The sequence below is a fragment of the Panthera uncia genome (assembly GCF_023721935.1).
Source record: "Panthera uncia isolate 11264 chromosome B3 unlocalized genomic scaffold, Puncia_PCG_1.0 HiC_scaffold_1, whole genome shotgun sequence".
NCBI lineage: Eukaryota > Metazoa > Chordata > Mammalia > Carnivora > Felidae > Panthera > Panthera uncia.
Genome location: NW_026057582.1, coordinates 25,818,664 through 25,837,065, shown reverse-complemented (window position 1 = coordinate 25,837,065; position 18,402 = coordinate 25,818,664). Strand labels below are relative to the sequence as shown.

The 18,402-nt window shown below is 45.1% G+C and overlaps 1 protein-coding gene across 10 annotated transcripts in view; it reads left to right on the top strand.

Annotated features, from left to right (window-relative positions):
• The window catches only part of TTLL5 (tubulin tyrosine ligase like 5), a 287,219-nt gene that overhangs the window by 149,081 nt on the left and 119,736 nt on the right, over nt 1–18,402 (top strand). For all 10 annotated transcript variants that reach the window (XM_049611362.1, XM_049611361.1, XM_049611359.1 and 7 more), the window contains one exon: nt 667–821. In XM_049611362.1, the coding sequence (XP_049467319.1) occupies nt 667–821 (155 nt within the window). The remainder of the gene's footprint in view (nt 1–666; nt 822–18,402) is intronic.

The window sequence follows — 18,402 nt, the reverse complement described above, 5'->3', positions numbered from 1 at the left end:
ATACTAGAGGTACCTATCTAATATAATGTTTTTTGTTGTTAGGTATTGATGTATATACGAAAATGGCCTCTTACATTTACATTCCTTTGATTTTCCAGTGGAAATGACTAGTTTTAAATGTTTAGTTGGTTAATTATATTCCTTTTTTGTAAATTGTTTATTGGGGTCGGTGCCCATTTTTCTTTTGCCTGTGCATCTTTTGTCTAAATGAGTGAGTTCTTTGTATGTGACAGTAATTATTATTATGTGTAACTAAAATTTATTGTGCCTTTAGAACTTGTAGATGAGAGAACAAGGGTCAGAAAGGCTGAATATCTTGCCTCGTGTCTTAGACCCTTGTCTGGCACAGAGTAAATACACAGTAAACTCTTGCTGTTGTGGTTATTGATCTTTGTATTTCACAGCGCCTGGCACAGTACAGTACTTTGCACACGATACGAGCAGAATACATAGTTGGTAACTTACGTTGACACCAGCCACCCTCGCTTCTCTGAACTCTTTGATGGGCACAGAAGCCAGCCTCTAATGGGTGCCTTTGTCACAGCCCCTGTTTTAGCTCAGATGAATCAGCATCTCCTGGACTTTACTTGATTTCCTCCACATGTTCTTAATGATACTTTTCTAAAATGCCGTGAAATCATGTTATTTCCCTCACTTCGCTTCTAGGTAACAAACCTGAATTTGGCAAGTGGCGCCATAAGCAGAAGCAGCGCTTCAACGTCCCCCACCCTTCGGCCCGTGATCAGTCCTAATGGCCCGACATGGTCCCTACAGTCAGACCTTCAAGCTCCTGAGAGCCACCCCACCCCTCCTGGAAGCAGGTATGTGAAGGGTCCTGGAGCTAGTGCTTGAGTCACCGAGACAGCCTGGGTCCTAAGTGAGCCTTTCCTACCTTGAACTCCCTGCACAGACTCCCATGGTCTGTGCCTTTCCCCACTTGTCCCAGTAGTCTGGCACTTGAATTGAGGGCCTCGTTTTATCTGTAAGACAGTTTGTGGACAAATCAAAGGCAAAGGAAGTTTCTGATACAGTTCAGTGAGCTCACTTGGGGGTGAAAGAGGAAGAATTTAAACTATGTTTAATCCTTGCCCGTCGTCAACATTTTCGTGTTTTGACCTCTGACATTTTCTCCCTGTCTCCTCATACTTGTGCTACATTGCATTTCAGTAACTTTGGATTCTCTTTTTTTTTTTTTTTTTGAGGGACATATTTGTGTTTTATGTTTTCATCTAGGTTATGTAATTAAACTCGAACAGCCTCCCTGGACAATGTTCATTTGGGAAGTGGGAAGGAAATGTCCTTTATGTAGTTGAGCAAAGTGGCAGAGGGTAAAATCCAAATAGATTCTGGCCATAGAGTAAGCAACTTCCGAATTAAAAGAAGAACCACTGTATTGAATTCTAGTCTCAATCCATATTTGAAGTCCCCTATTAAAAAACAAAAATGTAAGAAATGGATTCCTAGTACATCTTGCCTTCGTGGCTAGTAAATATGGGTTTAATTGCATCTGTCCCTGAGTGAAGTGAGCTAGAGAGGAATGTGACCGTTCCGATCAAATATTCTGTTCCCTCCAAATAAAGATATTGTCCCCTCTAAATAAGGAAGCTCTGGCCCAGGTGCCCCACTGAGTCCCCACCCCTGCCCCAGCACTTCCGGCCTCTGAGGGTGGGAGGGTGACCTAAGACTTGGGCATAAAGGAAATTGCTATTTGTCAAAGTATCTGTTGGTGTTAGAATCATTACTGAAGGAACTCATTTGGGAAGCAGAGACTCTGCCCAGGAAACAACATAAACATAAGCACATTACGTCACGCTCAAATCCAGTGTCGTTCGTACCAGTAATCCTTGCAGTCAAGGGTGAAAAGAATCATCCTAACTGAGAATCATAAAGAGTCGAAGACCAGGAGACAGGCCTGTTTGAGAGAGGACATCCTCCCACAAAGTTCTCTTCACAGAAGTCTGTCGTTTGGTGATTTACAGTCCACAGAATAACCACATTCCTAAAACATAGGTCGTAAAAGAGAAATTCTGTTTATACCATAGAGCTCTATTTTCCATATAAAATATTTCCAAATATTCCATTTTCATTTTATAATCAGAGCCTTGTTTCTGTGGAAAACATTTTCCCTGCAATCTGGGGTATATTTTCTATCTATATGACAAGACTGTAACCATTTTCCGTACTATAAACAAAATGTCAAAACTACATATTTTGGAGAAGTAGACTTGTAGATGGAACGAGGAAAAATTTTTTTTTTAATAAAAGTTATGGCTGGGTTTCGAGCCTTCTTTTCGTAGCACCTGTTTGTCAGAGCTGAGACACAGAAAGATGTGGGAATCCGTCCAGCACTGTGCGTGGTCTTTTCCTAGCCAGACCGTGCTTGTGAGCTACAGGAAAATAGCACATTATACCGCCGACTGAGCCACTGGCCTCAGAAAGCAGCTCCCGCAGAGTCCCCTGGCCTTTTCCTTTTTGGGTTAGTTGTACCCAAAGCCGCCCTCTTGTCACCTGCTCTTCAAGCTTAAGGACCAGTTTTCAGGTCCCATTTCAGTGTGGGGTGGCCCTGGGGAATCCTCCTCTGCCCTCAGGTAACCTCTGGTGGCCAGAACAGCCCGGAGGTTCGGCTTCGGGATTCCAGTTCCGCGTGGAGCTCCCAGAGGTGCCCACCCTAACGCAGTGCTAACTGAGTTCCCCAAGCTCCTTCCAGACCTGGCGGTGTCGCAGGCCCCAGCCAGACACTGCCAGCAGGCATTCCATGCCGTAACGGGCCCTGGTTTCCATTTTCGCCCGGTTCAGTCACCGTTCTCGTGGCTCTTGAGTCCCTTGTCCCTCTCTTAGTAGTAAGGGTGACTGAGTTCCATGAATATGGGATCAGTAGCTTAGAGATGTGAGTTTTATTACTGGTTTTGACACTGAGGGACCCTAACCTACTTATTTAATCTTTTTATTGGGCTGTTTTGAGAGCTTTTAGAATGTCCTTACAGCACTTTGCCCTCCCTGGAAGTGGACGCTAAGTAAATAAGAGGTACGCCTGCTGGTTCATCTACGAAGCAGCAGCAGATTCCAGCGCTGAGAAACTGACAATTCACTAAGCCAGGCGCTGTCCCGTAAACAGTAACAAGATGTAAAGAGAATCCATCGCTGGCTGTGCTCCTCATGTGCATATTGGAGGACTCAGTGACTTGGTAGCCACAGGAATGAAAACTGGTGACTCACGAGAACTCTGCAAATAGTGTTATTTTTCATTTCCCTGTGGTGTTGCTATTGTTCTCGATTTTATGGATCACACAAGTTTTCACCAGACAACCTTGTTCTTCCCCCCGCTGTTTTGAAACCACCCCAAACGTAGCCTCAGGGCTGTCGTCTCCCATTGGGTCAGTGTGAGCTCAGCCCAGCTCCTCAAATCCCTTGGTTCCTCTGGTCTGTCTGGAGTCCCTGCTCAAGCTTTGTTGTGGGAGAGGAAGGCAGAGAGCCCACGACTTGCCCAGACAGTCTGAGGCCTGGCCATGTAGCTTGCAGTTCCCTAGACACTCTGGAGCTGGACTTGGCCAGCCATTCCTCTGTTGTTACTTTTCAGAGGTAATAAGTGAGATTAATTGCAGGCCATTCTCCAGAAGAGAAAGTAGTCGGGGCCAAGATCAGTCACATGTTTAGAAGCCTGAGTGAGGTGTACCTCCAAGCAAGGCCGATTTAGAATTAGACAATAGGGCCTCCAGGGTGCAGGTACCAAGTGTTCATGACCTCTTTTTTCTTAAAGGGATCGGTTTCGGTCTCTAGATGCTGATAGCTGGGTAGTTAAGCTTTTCTTTAGCCAATGAGATGGGTGGGATTTTTCGGCTGCCTTTTAACTACACATTTTCTGGGCACATGGGGACATGGTTAGGGGCCTGAGGTGATAAAGCAGAGGCATCTCAGCACTGCCAGCCTTGCCTGGTGTCGGATCATGTCAGGGAGGGGCATTTTCTAGGTGACGAGCACTCAGCGGGTTCACAGTGCATCTTTCTTTGTGAGCCCTGGAAGGGTTACTGTAAAGTCTTGGCTGCTGCTTGGAATGATTTGGGAAGGACAGGGCCTCAGACGGCTTGGCAGGAACCTGAGGCCCTGTTTTTTTCCAGTCCAACCCTTCCTTGTGGATCGAGCTGTCAGGGAATCCCACGAATGTCTGGCTTCTGCCCCTTTGTATGTTTTTCCAGCATTTGTCATTGAATTATTTTTATCCATCTCTGGCTTTTTCACACATGCAACCTGGGGATTTGTCTGTTCCTCGATATTAAAGGTGGGGGAGTTGGAAAGCACAGCCACGGGTTTGTTCCTCCTTTTTGTGACAGGGCAAGACATCGTGGGCCTGGGGTGCTCGCCCTGATGGCCCCCGCTCTCGAGAATAGCTGTGTGTCAGAACTTTAAGTTCTGTATGGGGAAATGGGGTACAATGAAGCACCAAATCTGGGAAACCTGGGCTAGATGTCATGTCACTCTGTCCCTTCACCCTCTTACTCTCCAAAAATTAAATTATAAAGAGTCCGATGCCCTACTTCACATAATTTTTAGGAAGAAGTTTTTCAGAGATTTTGATTCTAGTTTAAGCTAATACTTTTCTCCCTTCCTTCAGATTGTTTCTTATAAATGTTGCTGTAGAGTCAGGTCTCTGACTTCCCATCGTTTCGTGCTTAATCGGTCCTCAGAAATATCGAGTTTGGTATTTAAAAAAAAAAAATACATCTTATTCATTTTCCATGTGCCAGGCATTAGGTCAGGTGCCGGGAAGTCATGATAAATAAAACAGAAGAGTGCCTGATCTCACGGAGCTTACTGTCCATGATGTATCTTTCATGTTCTCAGCATCATCCCAGGCGCTGGGTACGGTCTGAAAGATTTGGAAAACATGGTTTTTGATCACAAAGAAGTCACCATCTGGCAGAGAAGGGGAAAAAATTGCAGAGTCGTGTCAAATGGCACATAACAAAGATTTAAATTTTCTGGCCCAGGCAATTAGAAGAAAAGATATCAAGAAGAGTGTGGAAGGATTTAATCTGGTCGCTGCCATGTGGGTGAACCTTGAGGCCATTACGTTACGTGAAATAAGCCCGTCACGAAAGGGCAAGTACTGTATCATTCCATCCACATGAAGTATCTAAAGGAGTCCTAGAAACAGGAAGTGGAAAGGTGGTTGCCAGGGACTGCGGGAAGAGGAGAGGGGTATTAGTATTTAGTAGCTACAGCTTTCCAGTTTTGCAAGATGAAAAAGTTCTAGAGATCGGTTGCAGAACAGTGTGAATATACTTAATATCAGTGAACTATACACACAGAAATCGTTAGGTGGTAAATTCAAAGTTAGGTGTTTTTTACTGTACTACAAAGGAGTATCGTAAGGATTTAAAAGAAAACCCCGTAGTTGCGCACTCATTTTACTTAGTGATTAAAATGGCAACGTTTTGCTCCTATCCTCTGCCTGTCTGTACGGGGACTTATTCTGAGCCTAGTCCTTTAAATGCTTCTATTTCTTTAAGAGCATGTTAACTTTATAGGAAAGGGGGCCGTTGACCTGTCTGAGGAAGGTGGCATGATGTGATAGAAAGAGAAGGGACTGTTGAGTTGGAAAGACCTGGGTGTGCCTCACTAGGTATGCGACCTTGGGCAAGTTACTTGGCTTCTCTGGGCCACAATTTCCCCCTCTGCTTAGATATGCAAATGATGGCTACCACATGAAGTTGTTCTAAGATTTAATTGAGTTATGTACGTGAAAGCCAGTTCAGCGCCTGATTTTAGTGGTAGGTTGTTGGTAATATTTAGTTTCCTTCCCAGAAAAAAATGAAAGTTAAAACTGGACTTGATGGAGTCTGATATTGCTACCCACTTGCTTTTATATCTAGTATGGGAGAAACTGGCCATCACCCATGTATGGTGTGCTCCCGGGGCTGGATTACAGAGATGTGGCCTTTCCCGCTGAGGAAGGGAAGGCATCAGAGTGCAGCCAACTGGAGACTCTTCCTTTTCCTCTGACCCCTTTGTTGAAGGGTGACTTCTGCCTACTCAACAGGCCCTTCCTCTCTGCTATCTTCTTCTGAATGTTGAAGTTTCCACTGCAGCTCGATGTTCCAGCCAGTAAACACTCATATTTTCCATCTATCCTGGGGGTCGAGCTTTGGGAGAGCTTTTCTCTGGAGGAGTTTGGAGCTTATAATTTTGTACTTTATACTGTTATATAAACAACACTCTCTAGCCAAAGAGCACAATCACAAAAAGAAACCACTTTTAGGGGGGCCTAAAAAAAAAGAAGAAGAAGAAGAAGAAGAAAGAAACTCTTTTATGCTCAGAGTTCTGTAGAAGTGATATTTCACTTCTTATTCTCCTTCCTTCTTTCCCACAAAATAAAGTTAACCTGGCCTTCCTCCTGCGGAATCTTAGTTCTTACCAGTCTCTTCCCCTTGAGGAACATGTTTCTTCAGCACATGAAGGATAAAGGCCTGTGCTTCTATCTAAAATTCCCCTGCTGCTTTTCTCACTCAGCCAGACACAGAACCTCTCCAGGGTTATGCTCTGTGTCGGTTCAAGCTCTGTGACAGATTCTACAGTTCCTCATTCACCGGGAGAGCCGAGTGTCATAGGTGTTTGTGCCAAGGCCAGAATGATTGGGCCTCTGCCTGTTGAAGGAATGCTGGTAAACCTAGGAAATGTGTGAGAGATAGCTGGCTAGACATCATAGCAAGGCCTGGGCAAAGTGCGTTTGGGAATGTTTGGGCCTAGTACCAGGAGTGAAAGAAGTGGGTCTTTTCTTATCTGCGAGCCAAAATGCAGGTTGCCGTGTGGTATGTGTGTGCCAGTGCAGCGTTTCTTTAGTCGGCCTCCACCCCTCCCCTCCCCTCCCCTCCAAAGTATCAAAGAGAAACCACCTCGCATTTCCTTAGGATTAGCACGCAGGAGAACCACCAGCCACACAGAGTCGTCGTCGGAGGCAAGACTGTATCTTATGTGATTGTTCGCTTTATAATTTTAGATCTATCCACAGTTGGTGATTATGGTGGTTTTAACAGGCCTGAATGACAAAAATTCGCATATGAAGCTGGATGAGGCACCTTTTCTCGAATTAAGAAATTCGATCAGTGACTCAATTCATAATTCAGTTTAATTCTCACCTGGTTTTTTTATTATCTTCCATCTGGCCAAGTTCACTCTGTTTACCAGCCTTGAAAGAGCTTGGAAAGAATGGCAGTAGTAAAAAAAAAAAAAAAACAAAAAAAACAAAAAAAACACTATCTTTCTTTCTGGCTCCTGTAGGGAGACCTTGATGATCCAGTTGTAAAGCAGTACTTAGTGTTGACTCAGCGAATTTTTAGAAGGAAGACCAGCCGGCTTCCCTGAGCCTTTAGCTGAAGATCCCATCCTATCTCCTCCTCCACTCTTCTTTCTGTTAAGACTGTCAGCATGTTACCAACCTAGTACAACTAAGAAGTCGTTGCTTTTCTTTAGTTCCTAGGATTTAAGAGGAAAAAGGAAAAACTCCCTGTACCTATATTTTAATAAAAGAAAACAATAGACTGATAGCGTCCGAAAAGGAGTAAAGAGCCTCTCTTCCCTCGCAATTGCTTTGAGAAGGAAGGTTCCGGTGTGGGTTCTGGTTTTGCATTGGTTCTTGATGACTCTTAGTTCCTTTTGTAGAAAAGAGAGAAATGTAAAATTAGACTCACTGAGAACACGGTAGTCCTACACCACTTTGTTTAATGCTTACGTTAGATACATGGTAGGGAAAACAGGTATACCTAATCGTAACACTGAGGTTTACGTAATGTATTTTTATTGTGAAGTTAGTAACCGGAAGTTAAAATTTTGATTACAAAGCGAGAAAATGCTCCTAAAGAAAGATACCTAAGGAAGCTAAAAGGACATTTATTTATTTTTTTATATGTTTATTTGTTTATGAGAGATAGAGACAGCATGAGTGGGGGAGGGGTAGAGAGAGAGGGAGACACAGAATCCAAAGGAGGCTCCAGGCTCCGAGCTGTCAACACAGAGCCCGACGTGGGGCTTGAACTCACAAACCGTGAGATCGTGACGTGAGCCGAAGTCGGACGCTTAACCGACTGAGCCACCCAGGCATGCCTAAATGTGGAGTCAAGTATTCTTTGGTGGATGCAAGGAAAGCCAGAGGAGGGAGAGAGGCAGTATATGTGCACCTAGGAATTCAAAATGTTGCATCATATGCGAGGCCCCTGGGGTTCATAATAAGCAACAGTAGAACTCTTGTCTTAACTGCCCCATTCTTCTGCCTCAGAGGCCACAAAGGGGTGTTTTTGGCTTTCATGAATTATCGGGCTAAGTAAGACTTGTATTAGTTTGTCTTCAAAGCCAATAATCAATACCACATTTGGCCTGGTTTTTAAAAACAAGTTTTACTATCTTTCTGTGATGAAAATGAAATATGGCTGCATCTCAGTAATGTGACTACAATCTAGGAGGATTTAGATGAGAAAAGCAGGCTTTCTGGCATAGCAGGTAAGGAAACCATAAAGGGGTTAATAAATGGGATGTACTTAAAGTCTAGAGGAAATCAATTCTTGTTTTTCTGAAACTTTGCACCAAGGAAAATTGAGTAGATGAAAGAATCTGCCTATATATCATTAGTGTTCTCAAATATCATGCTTAGCTACGTGAACCCAACACATTTGAAATACCAGCCCCCGAAAGAAAAGTTTTGTTACTTTCTTCACCAAATTATTAGTGTATTGAAATATATGAATAAGAGAAAAGGTGGAACTGGCCATTAAGTGGTGTTCCAGCTAGGAAGTGGCTTCATCTGGTAGTTGTTAAAACAATGTCATCCCAGAAAAGTTAACACGCATTTACTGACAGTTTCCTAAATGCAAGATACCGAGCTGAGCTCGGAAGGAGGTATTGGACAGGGTCTCTGTTCTCAAGGAGGAAAATGAATAGTCCTATTAATGCAAGTACTGTGAAATAATTTGTACTTGATTGTTGAAGAAGAGGATTATCCTGTAGGTGGTACGAGTTCAGAGGAGAAATTGATCACTGATAGAGAAGCTGGCAAAAGGTCCACGGAAAGGAAAGACACGTGAGCTGGATCTGGAAGGGCAGGTGGGGCGTGGATGGGCAGAGGCTAATACTAACAAATTAAGAGATAATTGCACATTTACTTTGTACTCAACACTATTCAAGGATCAAAGTAATGTGATTCACACTCCTACTAAGTTCAGCAGGGTGGTCTAAAGAATACTACCTAAATGTTTGTTTACTTTATGCACCTAAAATGCAAAGCGAGTGATTAAAAGAGGGCATATAGGTTCGTAGGAGTCACAATTCAGAACAGGTACCAAAGACAGGCGGAAAGAGAAGGCTCTGCAGAGGAAGGGTTTAGGGTAGGGAGTAAATTTGGTCCTAGACTGTGTGTAGGCTACGGGCAGGTGAAGGATAGGAGAGGCGGGGGAAGACAGGTAATGGCCAAAGTGTTTGTAAGCATTTTAAAGGGACAGGGAACGGGAAGTAGTCGGGCTGAAGCAGAGTATTTCTGTTCAAAATACCAAGCATTGGTCAAAACACTTAGTGAGTTTCAGGTGATAGAAACTGAAATCAAGCTGGCTGTAGCTGTACAGATTTTTCAGTTCGTAGAGATAAAAAGTCTAAGTTGGTGTTGGAAGCTTTGGAAATATCATTGATCATACTTTCTGCTGCCTTCCAGTCCACAGGTAAATCAGAAGTTACAGGAAAAAATCAGAGAGCGAGAGCAAAACACTGGCTTTATTACTGATAAGGATAAATCGGAGAAGGTAGACTATGAATGTGGCACAATTTGGCTTCTACCTCTCAAGTCTAAGTTTTTCTGACTCGTTTTATTTATATTGTTAACCTTTTACTTAAAGATTTTCTTGTTGATATTTTCTCTGATCATTAAAATTTTTAAGGAAGAAGTAAAAAGACCTAATGCACCACAGTCTTAAAAAAAGAAAAGAAAAACAAACAAAAACTTGGCCCGATTTCCAAAACACACACCTGCCGCTGGTCCCAAACTACATTTCTAGTTTTATTTCTCCTCACAGTTCAGTTCCAGCCAAACTCAATGGATCAGAAATAAGCCTGGTATATTTGCCCTAGGACTTCCTTGCATATACCGCCCGATAGCCTTGACCCTATTAGTTTACTCTCTACTCACTGTCACTCCTTCACGGAAGTGTAAGTTGTCTTGTTCACTGTTGTGTCCCAGTGCCTTGGTAAGCAGTAGGCACATGGAAATAGGAACACATATTAAATGACTATTTAAGGACTTTACGTGTAAAGGAGTGAGTGGATGGACATCCTGCCCCTCACCTGCATCTGCACACGTCCACACCCTGGTGTCCTACAGAGCTCAGCTCAGGCCAGCCTTTCTGCAGTCCTCCCTGTTCCTGGCGCAGATGCCATTAGCATTTCTCTTCCTTCTCTTCCCTCCTCACCCACTGGACTCATGTTCCTAAGAGCTATACCTCAAAGGAAGTTCAGGCTAAGCGCACAATGTTAAATCCCTAGAGAATGGACATTTGGGGCCCTTCCTGTCCTAGTGAACTGAACACTAGGAAAAAAAGACCCTAGATCCTCCATTGAGCCTAAAGCTCACAACACCCCTGCCCCCCGCCCTTCCCAAGTCATCGGGTCTTTACTGCTTCTCCTTTGGACGCTATTCAGTTCTTTCATGTTATCCAAAATCACAAGTGCCCCGCAAGCAAGAGGCCTTCCTTAATCTGGGGGGTAGAGGCAGGTATGGAAGAGGAAACGGCGGACAACTTTTTCCCCGTATCCTTCTCCCCATCCCACCTAAACTATAGGAAGGAGCCTTACGAGCCAATCCTGAAGATGGTTGGAGTGGAAGGTCATCCACCATCTTGGACAGCCCAGGATGGGCTTAGCTATCTCTTTACTCCAGCCTTTTCACCTTGATTGCCTAATGAGTTCTAGAGTTTGCTAAATGTGTGTTTTTATGGTGTTCAGCTTTTTGGTGTTCTTTATAGTAGTTCTGTCTCCTCACTGCCCTTCATTTGATAGACTTACTGGCATCCCCTACCTGAGTGGTTGATATGGCAGAGGCATAATGTCAGGCCACCATGTCCCTATTCCCTGTTCAAATATCATCTCCTTACCTCTGTTATGACCCTTCCCATTCCTCCTTATAGTCTGGTTCTTTGTGTATTTGTCTCACCTGTCGTACTAGATTGTGAGCTTTTTGAGGGTAGACATCAAGTCTTACACGTTTTTACGTCTGTACAGTACCCTGCACAAAGTCCTCAGTAAATGTTTGGTGAACAAGCAGCTATATTTGGTGAACAAGCAGTTTGGTGAACAAGCTGTCCCGTGTGGGTGCCACAAGCCAGGTGTGGCTGCTTAAATTAATTAAAATTAAATCAAGTGAAAACACCAGCTCCTCGGTCATATTAGCTCTATTTCTCATGCTCAAAAGCCATGTATGTCTCATGGCTACCTTATTAAATAGCACAGGTCGAGACGGTTGCCCCGGAAGATGTGAGGAGGACCCAAACTTGGTCAGTGGATTAAAAAAATAAAAAGGAATGAGTTTTCCAAGAAAGGCATAGTCTTGATTTTCCTCCTAGGCCCTTCTGTAGGTGTCAAGCCTCTTTTGTTTAGAGCTAGAGATTTACCACAGATGCTGTTCTTGAACTAATTTGTGGTGCTGGGAGGGGCATATTCTAATGCCTTGGGAATCTCTAAAGCCCAGAGCTTCTGTATTACTAGTGTCTAACCAATCAGAGCTGGGCTGACGGAGAGGAAGGGGCTTTTTAAGCCGATCCCAGCGTTAGCGTTTTATTTTCTGCCCGTGGCTAAATACTGGGGAGAGGTCTTGCTTGCCCACGCTGACCCAGCCCCCCGGCCCCCACCTGCTTGGCTGGCAGTTCTGACTTGGCTTATAGAGCTGCTATAGCCCTGGGGAACGGAGCCAAACATGCGGAAGTGGTTATGTGTACTAGCTCCCAGGGAAGCTGTGGCTAGCAGGGGGAGTGGGTGGGGTCCTGCCTGATGGCTTTTCAAAGAAGCCAGATCTTTGAAGTTTTGTTTTAGCAGCTGCCAGGTATGCTATTTCAGCACTTTGCAGGCTCTCTCACCCTGTTCCCATATCGCATTTTTTCTTTCCTATATGTGCATCGCATACACAATGGGAGCTTGAATGTCGGGAGGGTAAATACAAAACTGTGCAGTAAGTTGTTAAACACAACCCTCTTGCCTTTTCTTTTTACGTGACTCTGCTGTGAGATAGCTACTTGAATGCTCCCTTTCCCCTTCTCAGCTCCGACCCTCTCTGACCACCTGCCAAAGGGGAGACACACAGAGCCCTCTTCTATTTTGGGAAAGTAGTTAAGTTTTGAAAAACTGGAGGTCCCACATTCCTCTGATGGAATGGGTTATCATTCTGGGAATAAAGCATCTCCCTTTTCCAAAAGGGAGCCCCCAGCAAGCAACCCTGACTCTTGGTCTTGGAGTACATTTCTTGAGCGCACCCCTTGTTCGCCACTGGACCTTCAGCACTTAGCACAGCGTCAACAGCACATGGTTATTAAACATGATTGCCCTGCGACTGCTGTGCCGGGTGGAGGGACGAGACAGGCAGGGTGCCCTCCGAAGCCCACACTCAGAGCTCTCCCCGATTCCTCGCTTGCTTGCTTAATAATCTCCTCCTCCCATCCAGTCTGCGGTCACCTCCAGCCTGTTCCAGCTGCCCCCAAACTTGCTCCTTCCTCTGGACTCTGACTCCTCCCTCTTCTGGAGTATAGTATCTGCTCCTCTGCGTAATTATTGATTTATTTTTATGCCTTTGTTCTTTATCTCCTGATGTGTAAGTCTTTAAAAGACAAAGGCTAGATTTTCTTCCTACACCAAGAACCTGGGACCAGGAACATGGACCTGGAACTTCCTGACTTGGGCTAAATCGTTTGACAAAAAACCTCGCTTTGCCGTGTGGGAAATGATGATGCCTGGGTTGTCTTGACGGTCTGATGAACTCATATATGTGAATGTGCTTTGTAAACTATAAAGTACTGCACATGAGTAGGTCTCTTCAGTATTAATAACACTTATCACTGTAGAATAGCGATGTTTATCCTGCTGATGATACACAGTCTGACCTCCCCCAGAGCTGAGGTAGATCACCAGCTCCGTCCTGCATTACTCAGCTTGGCACAGGTTTAAAGCACAAAATGGGCTATTCCGGGCCCTCTCTGTCATCACCTCTCTTTCAGTCTGCAGGTTCTTCTTTTTCAGACCTGTGGGGTCATTATTTTTCTTTCTAGTCTCTTCCTGCTTCTCCCCTCAGGCCCTGGCTGAGTTTTCTCTTTCAGCCCATCTGTTCTTAGCGAAGCAAGGTTCACCCATGTCCTTTCCCATTTGAGGTTGGATTGGCCATCCCAGAGGACCTCCCGCAGCTCTGCCCACAGCAACGCTGGCCCCTCGTCATTCTCCCTCCGCCCAGCCCCGTGCCTTCAGCAGCAGCCCGCTCGGGACCCTCCCCATTTTCTTGTCCCTGCCCTCGCTTCTCTGCCAGGCTGTCCCTTCAGTCCTGCCTTCCATGACATCTCTTCGCGCATTTGCTTCCTTCTTCTGGGCTCAGACTTTTCATCTGGGAAGACTACTCCCGTTTTCAAGACTCTGAAGTTTGGTGTATCACCTGTCACCCAGTCCCCATCACCTTTAGTAGACGGACAGGCACTGCCATTCTTTACGGCTATCACATGGCTTGAGAAGGTCCAAATTCCTTTATATTACATTCTTGAAGGTCTCACATTTAAATGTGATGGCCTGGTATTTGAGAGCATGCATTTTTGAGGCAGACCAATTTGGATCCCTCCTTGTTTTAGCCACTTACTAGCTATGTCACTCAGGGCAAGCTCTTTGAAGCTAATGTTATTATATCTAAATGAAGGCAAAATGCCTACCTTGTAGGGATATGCTGAGGAGCGAATGAAAATTAAACGACATAAGAAAAGCACTTTCACACGGTGCCTGCCATACAGTAAGTGCTCAGTAAATGGGAATTACTATAAACGTTTCCAGGCCACTTGTCCATACCCTGTCTTGTGAGTATTAAAAACTGGAGTTAGGGGGTGCCTGGGTAGCTCAATCCTTTGAGCATCTGAGTTCGACTCAGGTCATGATCTCTCGGTTCGTGGGTTCGGGCCCCCTGGTGGGCTCTGTGCTGACAGCTTGGATTCTGTGTCTCCCTCTCTCTCCCCCTCCCCGGCTTGTGCTGTGACACTCACTCTCTCTCTCTCTCTCTCACAAAAATAAATAAACATTAAGAAAAAATGGAAGTTAGCTGGTTTTGTAAATTCTTACCCCTGCCTGGTGGTAAAGTAAGGACTCGAACCCAGGGCTTCAGGTTCTCTTCCTGATGAATTTTTGATTCAATCCTTCTAACTCCTCCAAAGGCTCATTCTAGTTTCGTTTCTTTGGGCGGAACATAAGACCATCCCAGAGAGAGGAATGTTCGTTTCCTCATGCATATGTTCATTCAGCAAACATTGCATGACTGTGATGTTGCCAGGCTCTGGGTGGACAAAGACCAGAATGATGAATGCAGTGCCGCCAAGGTTGGTCCCAGCGGGTAAGAAACAGTCACTGTGAAGAAAAGTCACAGCACGCTGCTCCTGAAACTATTATTACACTATACATTAACAACCTTGGGTTCAAACACATTTAAAAAATAAATAAAATGACAGCAAAAAAAAAAAAAAAAAAAAAGAACAGTCACAGTCCAAAAAAAACATACCAATAAAAGGCATCTTGGAGCCTTGAGGAATAAGCTGTATCAGAAGAAAACCAGAGTAGGCTTTGCAGGGGATAGATTATTATTTTTTTTACCAGGTGAAAACGGCAGAGACTTGCGTGAAGGCAGAGAAGTGTGGGAGAACATGGTTGTGAGAGCGTGGCGTGCAAGTAGGGGATGGTTCGGGTTGAGGAGGGAAAGTTAAGTGCGCCATTCTGAGGAGAGTTTATCCTGGTATCTGCCCAGTTCATTAATGTCGCCTGAAGGAACCAGGGGCAGGTGTGTGTGTTTTAACATTGCTCTGTCTTTTTTTTTTTTTTTAAATTTTTTTAAATGTTTTTATTTATTTTTGAGACAGAGAGAGACAGAGCATGAGCAGGGGAGAGGCAGAGAGAGAGGGAGACACAGAATCCGAAGCAGGTTCCAGGCTCTGAGCTGTCAGCACAGAGCCCGACGCGGGGCTCGAACTCACGGACTGTGAGATCGTGACCTGAGCTGAAGTCGGACGCTTAACCGATGAGCCACCCAGGCGCCCCTGCTCCGTCTTTTTACCTCATGTTTCTACTGTCTCTTCCCCATTCATATCTGGCAAACTCTTCCAGTCATTCTGGATGAGGCCCAGCGCTAACCGTTACCCTGTGCGCCTTCTGCGCTCATCTCGCAGAGGTGGCCTTCTTACCCGTGGCCTCCACCTTGTGTTGTAGTTCAATTTCACGTCTTCTGCCACCTCCTTTAAAGCGAAGACCTGAACATCTGTGTACTCCTGTCCCTCACCGCGATGTCTGACACGCAGTAGCCACTAACATAACTGAAGGAACGTGAATGCCGTAACTCAACGTGTTTCCATCTGTAGGATCTGAGCTTCAGCGTCCGCCAGTAAGGAACCCCGGCACTGAGCTGCTCAAAACCCTACTGTGGCACGAAGACCTTTTTGTGTTTGCAGCGCACTCCCACCTACTAGAACCGTGCGCTGCACACTCGAAGGGATTAGACGACTGAAAACAGTACTCAGCCCAGTGACTTCCACCCAGTGGAATCCATATTAAAGCGGAGCAGTGCCTCACAGTGTTCACTAAGCTGTCTACGGTTATTGTCCTCACCTGGCCTTTTTTCAAGGACTGTGTGGCTGTTTGAGTAGCACTGTCTACTTACAGCCCTGACTAACCTCGGCTACACTCACAAGGAAAAGTTTCTTCACATTCTAATAAACACACAATCTGTATTTGGTACCAGCTTCATGTCACATTTTCTCTCTTACTTTTTGCAAATATACCCTGGTCTGCACCCTGCCACAGGGATCCAAACAGCTCAGCGGTCTTCTGACAGACGGAGCTGTAACACGGTATTCACATGTGTAGTTAAATATATGTTACATACTGATCAAACTTCCACATTTGTGAAGTTGCCTCAGCACGGAAGAGTGGAGAATCTCTCTTAAGGCTTTAGTGAAGAGAGGCATTGTAATTCAACAGCAGACCATCATAATGATGTACCCCGATGCGTGCTATGGTAGGATGGCAGGCCACTCCACTAGGATAGTACCTTCAAGCTAAGTTTTCTTTTCCTTTTAAAATGTGTTACCCAAGTAACTACATAACAAATTATCTCCCAGGTTAGCAGCTTAAAACAACAAACATTATTATCTCAGTTTCTGTGGGTCAGGAATTAAGGAGCAGTTTAACTGCTCGGTTCTGGCTCAGGCTCTTTCATGAGGGTGTAGTTAAGATGGCCGCCGAGCGGGCTGCAGTCATCTGAAGGCTTGCCTGGGGCTGGAGGATCCACTTCCATGATGGCTCACTCTCACATGGATGATGAGATCATGCTGGCTATTGGCAGGAGACCTCACTTCCTCACCACATGGACTTCTCCACAGGGCTGCCTGCATGTCCTCATGACATGGCAGCTGGCTTCCTCCTCATGACATGGCAGCTGGCTTCCCCCAGAGCGAATGACTCAAGAGAAAGACTGAAGCCAATGTCTCTTATGACCCAGCCTCAGAAGGCTTTTATGACCCAGCCTCAGAAGTCCTACACCATCGTTTAAAAAAATTGTTTTAATTGTGGCAAAATACACATAACATAAAATTTACCATTTCTAACTGTTTTTAAGTGCACAGCTCAGTAGCATTAAGTACATGACATTATTGTGCAACCACCGCCACCATCACTTCCAGAACTCTTTCATCTTGCAAAACTGAAACTCTGTAGCCATTAAACACTAACTTCCCCTTCTCTCTCCCCCCAGCTGCTGGCAGTCACTAGTCCACTTTTTGTCTCTATGAATTGGGACTATGCTAGGTACCCCATATAAGTGGAATCATACACTATTTGTCCTTTTGTGATGGACTTAATTCATGCAGGGTAATATCCTCTAGGTCCATGCATATTGTGACATCTGTCAGAATTTTCCTCTTTATGGCTGATAATATTCTGTGGTATGTATATACTACATTTTGTTTATCCATTTATTTGTCAGTGGATACTTGGAATGCTTCCCCATTTTGGCTGTTGTAAATAATGCTGCTCTTAACGTGGGCGTACAAATACTTGTTCGTGTCCCTGCTTTCATTTCGAGTATATATCCGGTGTGGAATTGCCGGATCACATGATAATTCTGTTTTTTCCAGGCTAAATGGATCCACTTTATTTTTCTTGTATGAACATACTACGTGGTGGCCATGGATGGAGTCTGGCCCCTCCACATGGAGACTCTGGTGTAGCTCTTTACTGGATGCTTGATGCTCAGTGATAACTTTATAGGCTTGGTTAACACAGTCTCTTCCTAGAGGTTGGGTGACATAGCTGGAGGTCTTGGAGACGGCATCAAAGGTAGCCTTGGCAATGATGCCCAGAGTGGCAGTGCTTCCCCTGGACAAGGTATAGCAGTCATTGATAGCAGCCATCAGCAGCAGCTTTTTGGGCAGAGTAGCTGAGATAATGCCAGTGCCTCTCAGGCTAGGGAATGAGGCATACTGGCCCGGAGCTTCTGCAGCTGGTCAGCTTGCAAGGGGTGGTGTGGGGCCTGTGATTGAGTCTTGCTCCTGAGTACCCTCGCCGCACAGCGACAGTGGAGAGCTTGGCCAAAGTGATGGTGCCGCGAATGGCAGCGGCTGCCTTCTGAGAGCATTTACCCAGATTGACGTGGCTCATGTGGCCCCCGATGGCAACAACGCCTTGAACCTGGTTCACTGGTCAGCTGGGATCTGTTTTTGCACAGGCATAATCCTTAAGCTCACCCTTAAAGGTCACCTCTAGGAAAAAGTCCATGACCCCTTAGGCTCCTTGATGGGCAGGGGGAAGAGATAGATTTCCTCCAGGGACTCAGCAGTCATGTCACCCAGCTTGGTGACAGGGAACCACACTTGTCCTTGGCCTTGCCTCAGTGAGCTCTGTGGCTCAAGATACCTGCAGCTCCAGAAGCTGTTGCCCAGACCTCTGGAAGTCGCTGCTTCCAGGTTTCCTACAGCACACGCACGCATCCTCTGCCATTTGGTGTTTTCTTGGAGGAGAAGGGCAATTCTATTTTTAATGTTTCGAAGAACCATCATCCTGTTTTACACAGCCACCGCAACATTTTACAATCTTCACCCACACTTGGCATTTTCTTTCTTTCTTTCTTTCTTTCTTTCTTTCTTTCTTTCTTTCTTT